Source organism: Cebus imitator, unplaced genomic scaffold (genome assembly GCF_001604975.1).
Source record: "Cebus imitator isolate Cc_AM_T3 unplaced genomic scaffold, Cebus_imitator-1.0 Scaffold367, whole genome shotgun sequence".
Classification (NCBI taxonomy): Eukaryota; Metazoa; Chordata; class Mammalia; order Primates; family Cebidae; genus Cebus; species Cebus imitator.
The window spans coordinates 1109900-1131665 of NW_016107682.1; the positions used below are offsets into that span (position 1 = coordinate 1109900).

General features: G+C 37.8%; 1 protein-coding gene across 7 annotated transcripts in view; it reads right to left on the reverse strand.

Annotated features, from left to right (window-relative positions):
* The window catches only part of ITPR2 (inositol 1,4,5-trisphosphate receptor type 2), a 494659-nt gene that overhangs the window by 295554 nt on the left and 177339 nt on the right, over nt 1-21766 (reverse strand). For all 7 annotated transcript variants that reach the window (XM_017507025.2, XM_017507023.2, XM_017507029.2 and 4 more), the window contains one exon: nt 20324-20474. In XM_017507025.2, the coding sequence (XP_017362514.1) occupies nt 20324-20474 (151 nt within the window). The remainder of the gene's footprint in view (nt 1-20323; nt 20475-21766) is intronic.

Below are 21766 nucleotides of genomic sequence, written 5' to 3' on the forward strand. Positions count from 1 at the left end.
AAAGATGACAAGAGAATCTAAATGGACCAGACCACAATTACCATTAAGCCACTGGTATTGACTATTATCTGTACATTATGAAAAGGTGAAATGCCTTTGAAAATTCATTATCTTATCTATACATGAAATCAATTTAAGTATAAGAGGGTAGCGCTCCAATAATACATATTAGAGTATGGAAAGAAGTAACATTTTTCCTAAAGTGGTATATTCCAGGCAGATGCTTTCATTTTGAAGGTCTGAGACCCTTTATTATACTGCTACTTGCATAAGCCAAAAAACATGATAAAATGTATATATAAGGGTAATTTCCAAGTTTGGACAAAATTGAGGCAAAAGGAATTGAGCCAGCCCCTCTTTTCTATCAGAATAGCTTTGAGGCAGAATGCTTCATTGTCTGTGGTTCTTAAACAATCATGGCAATTGAGTATTTCCACTTCCCTCCCCCTGCTTGCTACATGGACTGCAGGGAGGCACATCTGGTTGTTAGCAACGGTTTTGAGCCATCGATGTTCAACCAGTACCTTTATCCAAGACTTGATTCGAGTATGTATATGTGTTTGCCTCGGAGAGATGCTTTCTCACCACTAATACAGAACAGGCTCCTTTGTTATTCTTACCCCTGATTCACACACAAATCCTCGGCACCCAGTGTCTGCATCTTATTTAGATTTGCATGGAAAATAATTATTTAATCCAAATGATTATTATATAGAAAGTTAGCCCAGACAATTCTTTTCCCCAAATATAGATCCTGTCACCAAGGAATTAAAATCCAGAAGCCAGATCCACAGTAATTGGTAACACATGTCATCAATGAAATGGGAGGGTTCACTCAGTCATATCACATCCTCAGATGCCTGTGTCATGTGGTCGTCACAAAACTCTCTTGACATTTCCATGTATGGCCAGCTCAGTGGCCTCAAATTAAAAGATGCTATATTTTTTGGATTTGCTCTGTGGTGATGAGAAGTGCTAAAAATTGTGAACTATTACAGCTTGAAAAACATGAAGTCAGACACTACATAAATCACAGCCATGCAAAGCTTCTAATATCCATTTCTCCACTGAAAAACTTCTAATTCTAAACTGTTGGGATAAATCAGTGGTGATTAATCCTCAACATTGCAAAAGAAGAGTGTTTTTACTACTTCTCAACCATAATTAGTTAATATTGACTAGAAAGTTTTCAGTGAAAAAGCCTACTATAATATAAATTCTCTGAACAACTTAATGCTTACAGATTCAGCTTTTCTGTGTCTTTTATATAAAACCAGCAGCCAAAATTGGCATTTGCATACAAAGTATATTGGGATAATTTAAAAATATGGAAGTCTTCTTTGCTAAGTCCAAAAGAAGAAGGAAGGAATTGCCACACACAGTGGCGCATGCCTGTAATCCCAGCACTTTGGGAGGCCAAGGTGGGTGGATCAGGCCATAAGATAGAGACCAACCTGACCAATACGGTGAAACCCTGTCTCTACTAAAGATACAAAAATTAGCCGGGCATGGTGGCAGATGCTGGCAATTTCAGCTACTCGTGGGGGCTGAGGCAGGAGTAACGTTTGAAGCTGGGAGGCAGAGGTTACAGTGAGCTGAGATTGCACCACTGCACGCCAGCCCAGGCAACAGAGCAAGACATCATTAAAAAAGGAAGGGACTGCTTTAAAAGAATGACTAATCAACTTTTCAGGTTCTTTCAAAATATGATTACATAGATATTTTTACTAACCTTAATTCCCTCAGGAGAAAACTCTAAAAGACCAGGTATAGCAAATGCATACTGACATACTGAGAGTTGTGACTGGGAGTGCTTGGGGAATAAATTACTTTGTTCTTTGATTTAGAACAGTGGGCAAAGTTTCTATTGCCCATTTCAGGAAAGTGAAAAGCAATAAGAAATTAAGCAACCTAACACTACAGCTGTGCTGACCGTAACTTAATTTTGCCCTATTCAGAAATAATTTTACTGTGGGGATCACACTATTGGGTTCAACAACCACTGGCAGTTGTATGACTTTATAGCAGGTATAAGCGAGAATCTTGATTGAAATTTACCTTAAGTCTGCTGGTATTTATTTTACTTAAAGTTATCTTTATTCTCTCTTTTTATTAGAAATGCTTTTCTCTTATGAACACACATGAAAATTATAATTTGAATTTTCCTGATGAATGTCAGACATTTCTGAAACATTCTCATCATTTAGAAGATATAACAGACATATTTGATTCAAAGAGTTTTGTGAATAATTGTTCACAGCCATTTAATTGTTCTGTGACTACTAAAGTCAGCTCAATGTTTTATGACAATAGAGGCCAAAAATGGGTAATCCAAAAACTAGTCTTATTTTCCCTGAAACATATGTTTATAGTTGGATTTGAATAAGTGTATATGCTGTTGTAATAACTCATCTGAAACCGAAAAATGTTCAACCATAAAGACATGACTCCAAAAGTCTTCCTATTTCCCATCCCAGCTCAGCAGCTCCTTATAAACCTGCCCTTGCTGGAAAATGCCTATACTTTCTAAAACTAGAGCTGTTTTCATTTTCAAACATTCTCTGGAGCAGTGCTTCCTCCCAGTGGCTAAGGGTCTGGGTTATAAAAGGACTTTTCTGTATGCAAAGAAAACAAAAACATTAGCATAAGATCAAGCCTTAATTAAGCTAATGACCATAGAGTAATAGGTAATATGGTAGCAAACTGGGTTAAATGGAAAATGAAGATTAAACAGCCAGAGAAAGCAATTTTATCTAACCAGCACTCCTAATTTCAAGTTAGCTCACAGTATTTTGGAAAGCTGGACAGCTAGATAGTTCTACGTAGTTCATACATGCATGGTTTTTATTCTATGTGTCGAACCTGGAGGGAACTTGCTATTCCTTTGCCTTGAGTTTGGATGCCCAGACGGTCACACAGCTTGCTCTCTCACTCCTTTCTGATTCGTGATGCAATGTCACCTCCTTAGGTAGACCTCTTCTGGCCACCCTCTCTAAAGAACTTCCATCACTCTCAATCCATGAACCCCCTTTAAATTTCGGTCATGGCATTAACACTCTCTCATATCACATCATATATTTGTCTATGTGTTTATTGTAGTCCCCCTCTCCAATGACATAAAAGAACATGAGCTCCATGAAGACAGGGATTATGCCTTTTTCTAACATCTGGAATAGTGCCTGATGCCTAAATCTCACTTAATAAATGTTTGTTAAATTAACACATGAATAACAAAGATTCGATAATAAAATGAACTATTAAAAATGAGAATGACTTAATAATTATTTAAAAGGTGGATTCCATTACATTAAAAGTACTTCATCTTTCATCAAGTTGAGGTTTTGCTTACTTTCCTTTATACTTTCTCCTTTTTTCAAAAAGCATACATAATTTCATGTTACTTAAAAATTTATTAAAAGGTATTAATAAAATAGATACCAATGAGATAAGAGAAGATAATGAAATCTGCCTTTATCAGGAGCTTATCATATCATATGTACCTTGCTAGGCCACAGGCCACATACACTCTTCACCTCATTAGGTCCTCACAGCACGGTGGGGATTGGGAGATGGATCCCACTTTACACAGCCAGAAAGTGGCAGAGTCTCAAATGATCTCAACATGAATCATGTTTCCCCACACGACGCTGGTTCACTAACAGACTTTGTAAAGTTCCAAAAATTTTATACTAGAACTCAGAAAGCCCTAATGCAATTACAGAAAGAAAAGATTCCAATTAAAACTGTGTACTAAGAAATGTAGATTTTCTGTTAATTGTATAATAAATCTGCTCGCATTATTCTCAAGTGATCTTACCCAACCAATTTTTATTACATATGACGTGCCACATATTACTAGTGCCATTTTGCTTATATTACACAATTTAATTTTACGGGCAGCCCTTGTTCAGAAAGTATTCATAAAGTACCTAATGTTCATCTGGCTCTATACCCAGGGACATCTCAGGTGGGAAGACATAGAAAAAGAAGAAGAATTTACAATATGGTCAGGAAAACATAAAATATGTCCATAAAAAAAATTAAGAACAAGTAGAATACAGATATGATGGTAATAGTACAGCATGGATGGCACACAAAATTGCTTAGGAATTTTTTTTAACTGGGAAATTATCTTAGAATGAGGGCAGTGAAGGACAGCTCCATATAGGATATACAATTTTTAATGAGGTTTTGAAAGAAGTGAAAGATTTAGATTACAGAAGCGTGATCTTTGTCAAATCATGTCATCAGCCTATGTTCAGAATCTAAATCCTATAAAATAGGTTGGACCTTCTTGTAAGAATCAAATTATATAATACGTGCAAAAAAAGCCATGAAGAATAAAAAGTACCATATAATTATAAGGTATTACTTTAAAAATGAAAAGTAAAGGACACGTGCATGCTTTTACTACACCTCTGAAAAACGACTCTTCTCCATTTAATTATGTTCCCATTATAGTGGTCACCACCTTTCTAATGAATATGTGGTTTCATCATATAATTATGGTTCATAATGTCTTATGATACAGCATGGTTGAAACACAATATTGCCTCTAAATGGAGATGTCCTTCAGAAGAGTACTTTATAAAGAATACTTAATGGAAGAAGCAGATAATATGATACCTAATTTTCTTCATTCTAAATAAAACACCACTGAACACAGTGCATTAATAGACTGCTTACAGATTCCAAGTTTCCAAGGGCTTAGAAATAGAACAAAACAAAAACCAACCAAAAGCATGTAACCAAAGCATAGTAATGTTATTATCCATCTTTTATTGAATATCAAGTGGACTACTTAGAAGAAAACTGTTTTATATCCCACACACTAAAGAAGCATTATTCAAAGGATGAACTGAAAAAGCAATTCATATAAAATAGTGGCTGTGTTCTGCAACTTATTTTGGATTTCATCACTGTCAAATATTGACAAAGCCATTTCAGTATTCCAAATCTCAAGATTTCAATTTGCAAAACTGATCTTCAATGCTTAATAGTTGGTAATATAAGTAACGAATGTGCATGCTGTTTTCATCACTGAGATGTAATTTACTTACAGTGAAATGCACAGATCATAAATGAAAGGTTTGAGCAGTTCTTACAAGGCATATACAATATGAACCACATGCAAACCAGTTACTGAACATTTCCATCACCCTAGAAAGCTCTCTTGTGCCCTTTCACAGTCAATTCCCCCCCAGTTTCTCCCCAGCCCTACCATCAAAGGCAACTGCGCCCTTGATTTCTCACACCACAGATGCATGTATTGGCTAATGTAGTTTCATAGGTATGATTTTAGTTACATGATTATGTCAAAGAATACTGGGTAAATGATCAATGTTAAAGCACAGAAGGGCCTCTGGCTCTTTGCTGCTTTGTTCTTGCCTTGACTAAATCAGTATTTTTGTCATTGACTTGGGTGAAGTCAGAGACAGCATGCTTCTCAAACGCAAAGATAACATGAAACAAGCAAGGATGGCTAATATAGTGAATGACTTATCAAATTCCAAAACTATATAAATAGGTTGAAAATAACAGGTTAAATCCAACATGGTAAAATCAAAATATAAAAGGTGATATATGCTTAGAGCCAAATAAAACCAACTCAAGAACACGATGGGGGAAAATGTGATGTAAAAGAAAACAAATTAGAATTTTAGTTGAGTTCAAGTTTAGTAGGAATCAATATTATGTCACTGTTACCAAAACACTCATTTTCACCTAGGCTACATTATAAAAGGGTTCAGAATGAAGGCGAATGTAGCTGTCTTTGCCTCTGTGCCAGTCAAACCAGTGATAAATTAAATTGAATCATAAGAGGAACTGCTAAAGGAATTGCATAGGACTATACAGAGAGAAGGGGGAAGGCAGGTGATGTGCTAACTAACCATTTTCAAGCACAGAAAGACCAGACATGTGAAAGGGATGTTGTATTTCTGTGCAGTTCAACAAGCAACAGAAATGAGGCTGTTTGCTGGAAGTGAGAGGGAAGTCTGCATAGAGGATAACCAAACAAAAGACCTAATAATTAGAGCTGTGAAAAATAAAAAAGGCCTACCCATTGCAGAAGTAAAATCTTGGTCACTCCAGGTGTTCAAGGAGATCCTATGTGACCATTTTTAATGGATATTGCATGAAGATATGAAGCTCATATATTGTATAGATAATGTATATGGTTCCTTTCTATCCCAGCATTCTATAAGTTTGTGTTTGGGTTCCAACAATAAGCCTTATAGGAGGTCACCAGAAATTGTAAGAACTTGGAGACTATGCAAGCATATTAACACCTGAAGACATCAGATGCTGAGGCTCCAGCAATACACACACACACACACACACACACACACACACACACACATATATATATATATAATATGTATGTATTATATATTAGATGGAGTCTCACTCTGTTTCCAGGCTGGAGTGCAGTGGCAGGATCTCAGCTTACTGCAACCTCTGGCTCCCTGGTTCAAGCAATTCTTCTGCCTCAGCTCCTGAGTAGTTGTAACTACAGGCATGTACCACCATGTCCCCCTAATTTCTTTTAGTACGGACAGGTTTTCACCATGTTGGTCAGGCTGGTCTTGAACTCCTGACCTCAGGTGATCCGCCCGCCTTGGCCTCCAAAGTGCTTGGATTACAGGCATGAGCCTCCATGCCTGGCCTCAAGCAATATTTATAACTATAGAAAAATAGCTGTAGTAGATTGCTGAGAACAACATGACCCTCTTCAGTCATTCTCATTTTTGTAGGGTCATTCTTAGGGATTGATCCTGACCTATTAACTCAGTCAGGCAATGTGAGTACAAAAACATCAGCAAGCCACCATGACATATGTTTACCTATGTAAAAAACCTGCAGGTCCTAAACATGTATCCTAGAACTTAAAAAAATAATATTTTTTTAAAAAAGAAAAATAATCATATACTTACAGTGTTACAATCTAGTAATACTGTTGTGATTCAAACACATATTTGTATAAAGCATATAATTTACATATATTAAATACATTTCACTCAATAAATATTTTGAAAACCAATTAGGTATATAGTAATATATTTGACATGGTACAAGTCACCCATAGAACCAGAAATAGAATCTATTTTGATAGTTTACTTACCACTATGATACTCTCAGTCAATAAATCTGAATCTCTGTTACTGAATAAACTATATAGTAACTCTAAGAGTCATAGAATCTTCTATAAGTCTGCTAGAAAAGACAACTTTATAAAAAACAATCATAAAATTAAGAAAGACACACGAATATGTCTGAAATAATAGGGTCTCTAAATATTTTCAAGCTTCAAATGTATAAATGCTTTATAAGGCATGTCACTTAACACACATTCATCCTAACGATAGTGAAATCTGAAAGTATATATGAGATACTCATATGAGTAGCTCACAGCAAGGTGTCTAAGGAGATACAATTGCTTAGTATTACTGGGGAAACAGCAGGAGACAGAGCTAGAGATGTCTAACTCAGATTATGAAGACCCTTGGGCACCAATTTAAAAAACTGAGTTATTATTCTCTGTAGATGATGAGAGCTAAATAAAGAACCAGAGTATGTGATTTAGAAAGATCTTTATGTTGGAATGTGGAGAAAGAGCCAAAAAACAGTCAGAGAGAACAATCAGAAATTTATTTCAGGAAAGGAAAAGGAATATCTAGCTTTGAGAGATCTTTAGCTGGTAAAACTTTTAAGACTTGGGATTGAAACTTTTCTGAGACAAGCCAAACAACCATTCACAGAGGAGTGATTCTTTGTTTAAAAACATTAAAAACAAATCTCTTTAATATGACCTGAAAAATAACTTCCAGCCAAATCAAAACTCTTTCATAGATATGTACTATGTTGCACTGAACTTTCTTGGGAAACTTGGAAAAAGTAGAAAAGAGTCCCTGCACATGAGGAAGTCATCTGTGTATAAAGAAAGCAATAAAATAATAATAGAAAACACCAGCTGTAAAGAAGGGAGAAAAAGGAAAAGAAGAGAAAAAAAGAAAAAGAAAAGAAACCTGAATTCAAAATTTCCAGCAAGCTACATACAAACTGTCTGATCTTAGGCAAAGTATATAACCTATCTAAAAGCTTAATTCCTGGGCAAAATCAGGACCATAATACCCAACTTGCTGGACTGTGATAAGGATTAACAATAAAAATGTACAAAAGACCTAGAGGTGTGCCAGGTATTCCATATAAATAATAGATAACTTTATATAGTAATCCCTTGTCCGATGTTTAGCCTGGCATACATTACATAGTTATTACCCTCTATTTTACTATGTGCATTTGATTTTTAAAAGGAACATGATCTAGTGTAGAGTATGTGCTTGACACCCTCTTGAAACAGAGAGAAGCTAGTAGGTGGAATGAGGAGAGTCCTTTTAGGCACCATTGTTAACTAAGAGAGGCCTAATAGTTATAAAGATACTTTTTCTAAAACTTATAAAAGCTTGTGGTGGGGAAGTAAAACATGTTACACATTAAGCCAGCAAGGACTTAGAGGAGCAACTAGCATAGCACAAAGCTGGTGAGAAAACCAGGCTGAGAACCTCAGAATGGCACAGAAATCTTTCTCAGCTCTTGAGGAAGAGCATCCTGCAAAGGACTTGCTGCCTAGAGCAGGTTTCTGATGCCAGTGATTCTGGGGCACCTAGAAATAGGAAGCTTCTAGCCATTGTTTTCATGCCTAGAACTTTGTTACATGTTTACATGTTTTAATTTATTTTTATTTTTCTCCATAATCTCTATTTCCCATGACATCTACTATGGCTTGAATGCTTGAATGTGTCTCCAAAGCTCATGGGTTGGAAACTGGATCCCCAATGTTATGAAGTTGGGGGGTGGGATGTTTAAGGGGTATTTAGGTCATGAGAGCAATACCCTTATGAATGGATTAATGGCATTATTCAGGAGTGGATTTTTATAAAAGAGTAAGTTCAACACTATCTTCCCCTTGCACTTTCTTGCTTGCTTTGCCCTCCCACCAAGAGGCAGCATAGCAAGAAGATCCTTGCCAGATGCTGGCCTCTCAACCCTCAGCTTCCCAGCCTCTCAACCCTCAGCTTCCCAGCCTCCAGAACTGTAAGCAATAAATTTCTGTTCATTATACATTATCCAGTCTCAGGCATTCTACAAAAGATATTACACATTAATCCAGAAAGGACTTACAGGTTCAGCCAGCATAACATAAAGCTGATAAGAGAACCAGACTCATGGTTAGGCACAGTGGCTCACACCTGTAATCCCAGAACTTTGGAAGGCTGAGCGAGGAGGATTGCCTGATGTCAGGAGTTCGACGCTAGTCTGGCCAACATGGTGAAACCCTTTCTCTACTAAAAATACTAAAAAATTAGTCAGGCATGGTGGCGTGTGCCTGTAATCCCAGCTACTCAGGAGGCTGAGGCAGGAGAATTGCTTAAACCAGGGAAGTGGAGGTTGCAGTCAGCTGAGAACACACCACTGCACTCCAGCCTGGATGACAGAGCGAGACTCCAACTCGAAAAAAGTAAATAAATAAAGAGAGAGAACCAAACTCAGAACATGACAATGGCACAGAAATCTTCCTCAACATCTGAAAAACAGCATTCCACAAAAGGCCTGTTGTGCAAAATGGACCAAGACAAGATATGAGTCTTGACCCAAAATGTTTACACTTAGGGCACTAGAAAAGAAGATAAGTGTTGTGGATGTTGTGATGGTCCTGCCCAGATTCCCTTTCAGAAGTGAAGGACTACTCCCCAAGCTGCTGGAGTGCTACTCAGAGGACAGTCCTCAACTGCCAGCCCTGTGTTTGTGTCCCCCCAAAATGTATATGTTGAGATACTCTCTTCCAAAATGACGGTGTTAGAAGTAGAACATTTGGGAGGTGATTAGGTCATGAAGGAAGAGTCCTCATGAATGGAATTAGGGTTCTTTTAAAAGATGCCCAAAATGGATTCCCCTTGCCCTTCTCCCAAGTCAGAACACAGTAAGAAGATGCCATCTGTGATCCAAAAACAGACCCCCACTGGACACCAAATCTGCAGGCACCATAATCCTGGACTTCCCAGCCTCCAAAACTATGAGAAATAAATGTTTGTTGTTTAGAAGCTGCCTAGTTTATGGTATTTTTTGTTATAGCAATCCAAACAGTCTAAGACAGAAAACTGTCATACCAAGAAGTGGGATGCTACTATAAGAAATATCTAAGATGTAGAAGTCTTATGAAACTGGGTAGTGGGTAGAAGTTGGAGGAGTTTTGAGGTGCATCCTAGAAAAAGCCAACATTGCCATAAACATTTAGGATGATTCTGTGAAGTCTCAGAGGACAGGAGGAAAGCTACAAAGAAAGCTTGTAGTTCTCATACTCTTAGAATTCTCTAAGAGTATTCTTAAAGAATTCATAGAAGGTCACAAACAGTACATTGGTAGAAATATGGATGTTGAAGTCCATGCTGAGGAGGTCTCAGATAGAAATAAGGAACATCTTATTGGAAACTACAGAAGAGGCCATCTTTGTTGTAAGGTAACAATAAACTTGGCTGAATTGTGTTCATGCCCTACTGTTTTATAGAAGGTAAAACTTGCCAGAGATGAAACTGAATACTTGGGTGAAAAATATGTAAGCAACGTGTTGACAGAATGTCTGGTTCCTCTTGACTGCTTACAGTAAAATGTGAGAAAAGAGACATGGCTTAAAGATGAAATTGTTAATAAAAAGGAAACAGAACTTAAATTTTTTGAAAATCCTCAGCCTATCCATACTGAAAAATATGAGAAAGTCTGTTTGGAAGTGTGGCCAAGTGACCATTTGATAAAGAGTTTACTACGGATCAGGCATCTCAAGGGAAGCTAGGTGCTATTTATCATGACAATGGGGAGATGAGTTAGCCATCTAAAGAGAAGCCAGGACCTACTGTCCAAAACAATAGGAGAATAATCCCAACAGATTTAGGAGATCATCAGGGATGCCCCTTCCAACACAGGCCCAGAATATAAGGAGCTAGGGGGCAAAAAGATTTCAAAAGAGGGGGTACCACCTCACATCATGGGCTTTACTTCCCCATACCCCATCACTGAGCTCCTAGGTTGCCCCAGGTATGGCTCCAGTAGGTGCCATTATAGCATGCACTGTGTCCTGCAAAGCTGTGGGAGAGTTGGGTTGGGAAGGAGTTTCTGCCTCCACCCGGATTCCAAGGGATGCCCTGCTGAGCTGTGGAGCCCAGGCAGTAGAAAGCACCATCTATCAACCAGGAAGCAGGCTCTCACCAGACGCTGAATCTGCTGTCACCATTATATCAGTCTGTTCTCAAGCTGCTAATAAAGACAGGGCTGATATGCAGTAATTTATAAAGGAAAAAGGTTTAACTGACTCACAGTTCCATATCACTGGGGAGGCCTCATAATCATGGCTGAAGGCAAATGAGGAGCAAAGTCATATCTTACATGGCAGCAGGCAAAGAGCATGTACACGGGAACTCCCCTTTATAAAACCATCAGATCTCGTGAGATTTACTATCACAAGAATGGCATAGGAAAAACCTGCCCCCATGATTCAATTACCTCCCACCGGGCCCTTCCCATGACACATGGGAATTATGGGAGCTACAATTCAAGATGAGATTTGGGTGAGGACACAGCAAAACCATATCAACCATGATCTTGGACTTCCCAGCCACCTGAACTGTGAGAAATATTGCTTGTTGTTTACAAGCCACCCAGTATATGGTATTTTTGTTATAGTAGCCCAGGCAGACTAAGACAACTAGTGTGAAGAGAGGTACCTCAAGCAAGGTCACTCACCCATTCTAGAGCAGCCTACAGGGACATAAAGGCTCAGTACCCTCACCCTAATGGAGACAGCACTGAAGGACATCCCAACCAACCTCCCAGAAGCCTCCACTAAACTGCATCACTTCTCCCTCTCCCAATCCTCCTTTTGCTCCCATTCCACTGGTATTGATCCTAAGAGCTCTCCTTAAAAAGTCTCCTTCATGCTAATCCTGTCCCACAGTCTGCTTCCTGAGGAACACAGCTGGCAATAAATATAGAATTGCTCGGAATTATTGTCATTGCTGCTGTTATTTAAAAGTCAGTGGAAGAATTTCAAGATGTTATGAGAAGTACATGCTCATCTCATACAATACACACAGACACGAAGGGACAAGAAGGAAACCTCCCACTGTGGATGGGAGTATACCCATGTTCCTGACTTTTCTTAGAGTCTAAAGCTTCCCCTGATTTAAGTGTATGATTTGGATGGAGAGAAGGTACAGGAAGAAGGTAACTGCATAGACAAGATGGGTAAGGGTGGGGAACATGGTACTTAATCAAGATAAGACAGTTCTTTCAGAAGCAAAGGGACCTCAGTGAATGCAGAGCATGGACAGAGGGAAGACAGACAGAATCGGGTCATCTCAAGAAAAATAACCCTGAATGTCCAGAGGTAGCATGGTGCTGGGAAGAGCAAGTCCAGAAATCCATGAACAGTTTTTCAAGTGATGAACAGTAATTGGTGGTGCCTTCTTTTTGCACGTAAACTTTTCTAACACTTCTTAGCACTGTGAACTCCACTGCAAACTTAACTCCTTTGCAGAGACCTTAAAAGAGCTCAGTCAGTTGAAAAATTAAAAAGAGATGAACACCGGGAAGAGTCTTTAAAAGGAAGCTAGCTTGCACCTTAGGTATGTGCTCTTTTTGGTTTTGATCCTTAAACTGAACCCTTTTCTGTTCTTTCTAATCCCCCATCTCCACATATATACTTCCTCATGGTCTCACCTCACATTCAGTTGAGACTTTCTTTTCTCCCTTTCTTTCTTTCCCCTCCTTTCTTTTTTGTAAGATACTCTGGGTATATTCAGTGAACTAGGGTGTCTGGTTTCAAGACATTCAAGCTAGTATCTTACAAAGAACAATCATAGCTATTAATCAGAACAAAAGTTTCATAGATATTTGCTTAAAAGAGTGTTTCGCAACACACACAAAAAAAGAATGCCATTCGATGAATAAAGAAAGATTACATACTAATCTTCAAAGAGTCAATTTTGAACTAAAGGAGACTGCAAAGATCATATTTAGACTAACTTCATAGTTTTATAAAAGAAGAAATTATTTTTAGGCAGTTTTTTTTTCTGGCTGCAAATATTTTCTTCCTTTCTCACCCATACAACAATATTTTAAAATGTTTCTGCCCCACCCCTCTCATCTCCTTTTTAATAGTTAACTATGCTGCCAGGAAAAAACACTTCAAAGTAGATAATGTGAAGTCCCTATAAAGGCAAACAACCAAAAAATTTAAACTGAAGAAGCAAGTGGTTCTTTGCCAGGAGATGGAGAACTGACATCCTCTTACTTTGTTCCCCAAATCTCCTAGGTGAAGGGGTACTCCTGGACACACATATATTCAAAGTGCATCTCATTACTTTGCCTCCTATCTCCACCCTACCCTGAGTTGGGTCCACAGGGCTGTAAGTCACTTGGGACAGCAGAATTATTTTAGGGAAGGAGGATAATTCCAGGCTGCTGTGGTTGCCTGTATCTTATTCCCTAAGGCCAAAGGCACTTCATTTCCAACCCTGAAACCTCAAAGAAAAAGAAGTCCTACAAACAAATGGAATTCTCCATTGATTTTTTTTTAGTGACTCCGCATTTTCTACATCATAACATATATGCCAACAAAAGGGATTATCTGGTTACTAACTGGGAACAGGCCCCCATTTCAGTGCTTAGCTATGGAAGCTACCAAGAATTTGGAATTGTGAAAAAGCAAAATGAGAGAAGCTACAAAGAAACTATTCAGCTCTTGGTTGGTCTTTTGATAGTTTTCTATGATCTACTGGCTTTTCCAATTATGGTGAGTTCAAGGATGGGAAGGAAGACAATAGTGAAAAGAAATTGTAGTGGTGTGTTGGACACTCTAATTAAGCCCAAAGTTCACTCAATGATGTAGACTTTATTGTTCCATGTTGGAGATTCAAAGTTGAACCCCAGTTCCATTCAAACAGCAAACACAGATAAGTAGAAGGATATTAACAGGATAACTAAGTAACAAAACAGACCCAAACCATTTCCAGACTCTGTCAACTTCTCTATTCTAACCACATACATAATCACATGGAGAGGATAGGATACTCAAATGATACAGTTACACACATATCATGCTGTTCCATAGATGTGTAAGTGAGATTCACATTTGTCCTCAACTATTCAAGTGACTCTCCAGTACAACGAAACATACCTGTGCTGTTACAAAAGAAAAAAGGGCTCTTAATTATTAGAAATAGAAAGCTTTGGATTGTATATCCTTCAGCAAGTACAAAAAGATGAAAACTTTAAAAATGAAATATTTGCAAAGAACATGGAAAATATTCAGTTAATCAGTGCATATGTGCATTTGCTTTTAACTTCTGTAAGTGACAAAGAAGAACAGAGCTTGCCATAATCTTTCTACTCAAAAAGATCAATTATACTGAATGGTGCCTGTGCATTTAAAATCACTGAGAGCAAATCATAAGTATTAGGTAAAGCAAATTGACTCAACAACACAGCCTCCTGGGAGCAAATACATTTGTTTGAAAACAATATTTCTTAAGTGACTGTACAGCCAATGAAAGGTATTACATTGATAGTTCTGAAGACCTAAATCTTCTATTTCACTACAGTGAAGGCTGGAGCAGTGCCAGCTCCCTGTGTCTCCATAAGAGCAAGCCTCAATCATTTTCTGAATGGACCACCTTTAGGGCACAAAGATGAAAGGCTGCTTCTGAGCCTAGCAATTTCTGCCAAGCATGCCAACTACATTGTGACAGGGAGCAGCCACAGCTTGGAAGCTGAATGCAGACTCCCTACCAGCTCTAGGATGGAGACAACTCACAGTGACACTGAGGTGGGCTGCGTGTGTGACCAAGGAGGCAGAAGAAGAAAACTTCTGGAATTGCCACTTTCCAAGCCAGCCATCTCCACCACTGCAAACACTCATCACTGGCATCTAAACCTACAGGATTTCCCAGAAAAACAAATGAATGCTGTGCATGCACATCCTAGTTAAGCCTGGCGCCACTGAGGCTGGCACAAAATGGAACTCCAGGAACTGTAAGCCTTTCCTTCTAGATATGCCTCCTCTTCCGCTCTCCTGCGTCTGACCTGCCAAACACATTTTTCTGCATGTCCAACCCCAACTGTGCTGGAGAAGAATTAGCAAGTGGGAAGTGAGAGAGGGATAAAAAAGATATAGTTCTATTGCATAAAATTTTCCAGACATGGTATGAGCATACAGAACTGTCTCATTTACTTAAAGGAACTGGTCTATCTAGCAATAATGTTTATAAAACCACTTTTTTTAAAAAAAAATGTACTTTGCAAATGACTTCCCATTGAAGATAAACTTTCATTAAAAAAGAAAAAAACATTTATAGTATGAGAGAAGTCCGTATAAAAAAGAAGAAAATACAATTCAAATTATTTAGATATCAAAGAGCCAAGAGGATGATACACTGAGTACTGCAATGTGGTAACGTTGCTATGACTCCTAGAAGTTGATCTTTAAAATGATAGGTCTTTTTTTTTTCTCTAGGTACTTTCCACAATCTGGGATTTCCTCTCTGGCATCGACCTTTGTCTCACCCTGCACCACAGGAATTTTTCCCATGCTTGACAATCCTGTATCCACATTTGGAGATTCCAGAAAAGTGTTTCTTCTTGTATTTTCTGTTAAGAATTTACACAGTCTCACAGAACCTTTGTTAGGAATTTATACTCTAATAGAGAACCCAGCTATAATATTAATAACACATCTCCTAGTAGAGTTGTAAGAGCATTCTTGAAGTTTGAATTGTCACCTTGCATAACATAAATCCTTTTCCTACCAGGTTAATTCTTTAAGTTCTTAACTTTTTGTTTTAAAAACCTTTCAAATTTATAGGAAGAATTGCAAGAATAGTACAAAGAACTCCTACATAGCTTCTGCCCAGATTGATCAGATTCACAAATGCTGCCACATTTGCGTCTCTCTCTGTCTCCACATACACCCCCTACCCCCCACACACACACGCACACAGGCACACACACACACATACACACACACACATCTTTCCTGCTCTATTTGAAACTTAGTTCCAGATATCATAACCTTTCAACTTTCAATTTTTCACCATGTATTTGCTAAAAGCAAGTACCCTGGCTTAGCTAAGCACAGTATAATTACAAAAGTCAGGAAATCTGATACAATATTAAAATGTAACATGCAATCCATATTCCTACAATCCGTTTTCAAATTTTATCACTTGTGTTTATAATATCTTCTATAGATAATATTTCTCCTAATCCAGGGTCCAGTGCTGAATCACATATTGCATTTAGTTGTTATGTCTCTTTAATCTCCTTTAATCTGAAACTGTTTCTCAGCCCTCCTTTATCTTTCATTACATTGACATTTTTGCCCACATATTCTCTATTCTCCATTCAGCGAGCAGGTCATATCAATCCCTTCTCAAATCCTTCCAGAGATTGTCCATAAAACTTAAAACAAAATTCTGCCCTCCCTCACTCCATCAGTCTTCATATCATTGACCTACTTTATTTTTCTTCACAACATTATCAGGTGCTACAGGATGGATGGATAGGTAGGTAGGTAGGTAGGTAGGTAGATAGATAGATAGATAGATAGATAGATAATCTGGCTGTTTCTCCCAATAGGAGAAAAAAGAAATTTTGCCTATTTATTTATTAATTGTCTTCCCTGTGGCTAACAACTTTATCTTGTTCGTTACTTATTCCCAGTGACTAGAACTGTGTCTGGCATATAGTAACTGTTCAATAGTTTCTTATTAAACAAATTAGTAAATGATGATCAGATTGCCAAAAGAATAATTAAGGTATCTAGAAGTAAATGGAATTCACTAAAAAATGAGATTTATAAAAAATAAACGTATGTGTCTTTGAGGGCAGATATAAACAGGATGGTGGAGACTGCAAACAAGGCAGCAAATTTTCCAAGGGAAAAAAATATTTTCCTTAGGCAAAACTATGGAGAGAGAAAAAGATCAGCAGTTGCCAGGGGGTGATGAGGAGGTGGGAATAGGGTTGAATACGCACAGCACAGAGAATTTTTAAGGCAGTGAAAAGACACTGTATGATATTACAATGTTAGAGATGTGTCATTATACATTTGTCCAAATACATAGAATGTGCAACACCAAGAGTGAATCCAATGTCAACAATGGACTTTGGCAGTAATGATGTCAATGTTGGTTCATCAATTGTATCAAATGTACCACTCTGGTGGAGGATGTTAATATGGGGAGGCTATGCCTGTTGGGGGGCAGGTGATAAATTTAAAAAATCTCCACATCTTCCTCTTAAGTTTGCCATGAACCTAAAATTGCTCTAAAAAAATAAATCTTTAATAAAATACTCTTTATGGTGAAACACTGAAGGCAGATTTTAAGCACTGAGATCAAAAGTCAGGATCAATTTCCAGCTTTCTAAGAATAATTTAGTTTAGATTGAAGATTGTAAAAGCATCATAACAGGAAGCTTTATTATGGACATTTCAAGTGTTATGTACCCCTTGGGAGTAGTAAAAGGAGTCTCACTAGTGAAATTCAGGCAGCAGAATTTGTATAGACCACCTGCATGTCCCTGCTCTTTTATTAACAACTACACCTTTTAGTCTTTGCTTTGTTCTCATTCATATGTTGTTCACAGACTTATTTTTATAAAATGTTCAATTTACATTAAAGATGCAATAATAGTAAAGGCTATTCATATACCCTTTCCTTTTTTCTCTATTTGCTTTCATAGTTCCTCCCTCAAACCCTGTTTGTTCTCTCTCTGAATATATACTATATATAATCATTTTATTATTATCTTAGAGATTACCATTCTGGATAATCACACCATGTAGATTCAGGTTGCTTTTATTTCCAGGGTGTTCTCTTTGATTGCAAATTTAAATACTCATTCTATTCCATTTTCTTGTTTTTCTTCTTCAGGGACTCCAGTTATTCATATGGTGGCTCTTCTTTGCCTTTCTTCCATTTCAACCACTTTCCTTCCCACCCTCACCACTTGTTTCTTTGGATCATTGTCATTCTCATCATTGTTCTCCTGCCTTTCTTCAATGTCCCCTAATAGATTTTCCTTCAAATCTATTCTCTCTTAAACACCTCATATTTTAATCTGTATTTGTAAAAATAAATGAATAAATAAAGCCAACCATTTTATTCTATTTCTTTCCTGAGCTCAACTTTTATTCCATTTCTTCTTGGGTTTTGGTCCATTTCTGATCTTAGTTTTTGAATTTCAGTCAAAATGTTTACCATAGTCCAATGTGCTAGAAGCTACTTAATTCCATTTAGAGTATCACATTAAATATTCTTCTGCTTCATGGTAGCTTTTCACAGAGGAATTTCTATCCACTGAAGTGTTTTGATTTTTTCATTTTGTTTTGGTCTTACAGCAGTTTCACATAGTGAGACTGATGACATTTACACATTTGGTGGACAGGATTGACAATGAGTGGGTTTATAGGATCTCTGGTTCAAGAGCGCCCCCTCCGGTCAGAGTCATGAAGTGCAGTTTCTTTAAAATGTGGCTTTTGGTGGAGGTCGGTGGAGGAGTGATATGTCCATCAATGTTTTGGGTTTCTTTTCTCTTGTAGTATTCTAGCCTCTTTTTCCTTCACCAAAAGACTTGAAGGGGTACCCTTCCCTTACCTGCAACCTTGTTCAGCCCTGGAAGCTCCCTGTGCTATTTCAAGTTCCTTCCTTTTTAATTGGTGCTTTTATCTACCTGGATACTTTTTCCATATTTTCATACCTAAATAGACTTTCTCTTTCTGAGGATGATTTTTATACAATTTCATTTCATTCCCTTTGCACACGATCCCTTTTCTCTTCCCCAGTTTCTCTGAAAACCACTCACCATCCTCAAAGCTTGCAATGGGAGCTCACCAGGCAGCTGTACTAAAAATGAATGTTTATTTTTCTACTTACAGTAACTAGCATTTGCACTGTCCCCTAACTTCTAGTTATGTTGAAGGTGAGGGATTTATGTGGTTCAATTGGCTTCTTACTGATTTGTACAGTTTTTTGAAAGATGTAAAAAAAATTGAGATTTGGATGGCAGCAATTAATTACTTCAGCTTACTGTAAGTTGCCCATTTGTAATCCTTAATTAGATCTTTCTTCTTTATGTCTGAAATCAGATTTCTGGTTTTGCCCTTTTAATCCTGTAGTGGATGTTGTAGTGGATACTATACTATCCTATCCACCCATGTTCCCTCTTCAGGTCTGAGGCTTTTATTGCCCTGGGCATCCTGGTTACTAACCACTTACAGCTGTATCTCTCGCTAGGACAGACTCTTACCCAATGTTACACAGCCCCCACCAAGATGAAGCCACGCAGCTAATAGCTGGCTGATACAAAGTGTGGCCTCCCTTGCCTTAATTTGTGACAATTCCAAGGAGCATCCCAGCTATAGAGCTCCCTACAGGATCAGCTGAGTTCTCAGTCATAAATGCATTGCAGATGAGCTTCTCCATCTGCCCAGTCCTACCTTCCTCACTTCCTAACAGGTATATATCCAAGTGCACTCCTCAATATACCTTCTATAAAACAAGACTCTATCTCAGGATGTTTTTAGGGTATCCAACCCAAGACAATCATTATAAAACTTTGTATTGACTTATGAGACAGGCACTGTTGAAAGTCCATTGAATACACTATATACATTCCCTTAATTCTTGCAAGTAAACTGTGAGAAGGATATTATTATTATCATCTTCATATCTCAGGTGAGAAAAGAAAAATCATACAGAAGGTAGGTTCCTTCTAAATGGTCAAGGCAGGGTTTGAATATAGGCATTCTACCTTGAAAGCCCATTCTCTTCTCCACTTCACTCCACGGGCTCCCATATTGGAGTGGCATTCACTACTTCTCTGGCATGACACTTTGCCAGCCCTTTCCTCCCATCTTTCTAAGCCCTGCTGTGGAGCACAGCCAGCAGATGACACATACCAAGATGACCATAAATATCAAGATGTTTTCATTTTTTAACACATAATATTTTCATGAGTGGCTTGACTATAATGTTAGTTGCTAAAGATGGAATCTGATCTTATAAATTTACCTTTCAAAGCTTTAGCATTATAAACAGACATGCATGTTTGTAAATCCACCATATTATCACTCAGTCCTATCAAAGGACTTGTGTTCATATGCACACATATATTATCAGGTACACAATAGCACCCCCTTCTCTGTAGTTTTGTTTTTTATCTTACTTCCAAGTAATAACAATGATATTATAACATTTCTCAAAATTCTTACCTCCATCTTGAAATTTGCTTAATCTTTCAAAGTATGATGACATGGGAGCCTGTACAATGTCTAAAATAGCCAGAAGTGTTCTTGTTAGCCTTAATAACTCACTGAAACTATAAAATCCAAAGTATATAAGATTCCGAGCCAAGTGGACCACCTTAATTAAAAAAAAAAGTGAGGGGTGAGGGTGAAAGAATGGAAAAAAATTAGGAACTGAAATAAACATTGGCTTTTTCATTATCTAAATTAGTGCAGCTATTTCTAAACTTCCTAATTCTTTAACACTTAGGAATTAAAATACTTGTAAAAGCAACCACTTGAACTTTGATTTATTCACATCTGGAACTAAATCCAAATAAGATTCAGGGTGCTTTAAGGTTCTTAAAAAATTTACACTAGAATTATTTACATCCTAATTAAACATTAACTCATTTAAGTCAGCAGGATGCCACTTGATAAATGGTTACATTAATTAATTGCTTTAATAAATGGCTACTATCCAAGAAATTTGCCCAGAAATATACGTTCCCTAGGCTGTTTTGTGGTCTTCTGGATAGCACAGGGCATTCCAAGTGTGAGAGTCTACCTCCAAGATGTGGTCCCCACCACACTGTATCAGAGTTAGTCCAAATGATCAACAGAAGTGATGACATGTCACTTCCAAGATTAGATTGCAGAAGACTGTAACTTCTATCTTGGACTCCCTCTCAGATGGCTTGCACTGAGGAAGCCAGGTGCCATGTCATGAGGACACCTAGGCAGTCTACAGAAAGGCCCACATAGCAGGAAGCTGAGGTGCCAACAGCCAGCAAGGAGGTATGGCCACCAAGAACTCCTCCAGGGACCTTGGAAACAGACTGCCGAGCCCCAGATGGCTGCAATCCCAGTCAACAGCTTGCTGGCTACTCCATCACAGACCCTGAGCCAGAACCACCCAGCTAAGCTACTCCCAGGTTCCCAACCCATAGAAGCTATGATAATGTTTGTTGCTTCAGGCTGCAAAGTTTTGAAGTAATTTGTTACACACCAGTAGGTAACTAATTAATATACCAGGTATCAAGTAAGAGCATCCTTGGTCTGGTTTTGTCACTATATCCCCAAACTGATATTTCAAGTCAGTTCAATGAGAATAAAAACATCATCTCCATGGACATAGAAAAGTATCCAAACATTTTACAAAATATGCAAAACTGCCTTTGTTTTTTACATGCAAAAAATCTTATATGAATGAAACAAAAAAAAATCAAGGTAAATAGTAATTAATATACCATTATAAATAAAATATTTTGTACTGGACATAAAAGCACCAAATCTATCTTTCCCACCCCATTTATTTATTTATTGCATTTTAGGTTTTGGGGTACATGTGAAGAACATGCAAAATTGTTGCATAGGTACACACGTGGCAGTGTGATTTGCTGCCTTCCTCCCCATCACCTACATCTGGCA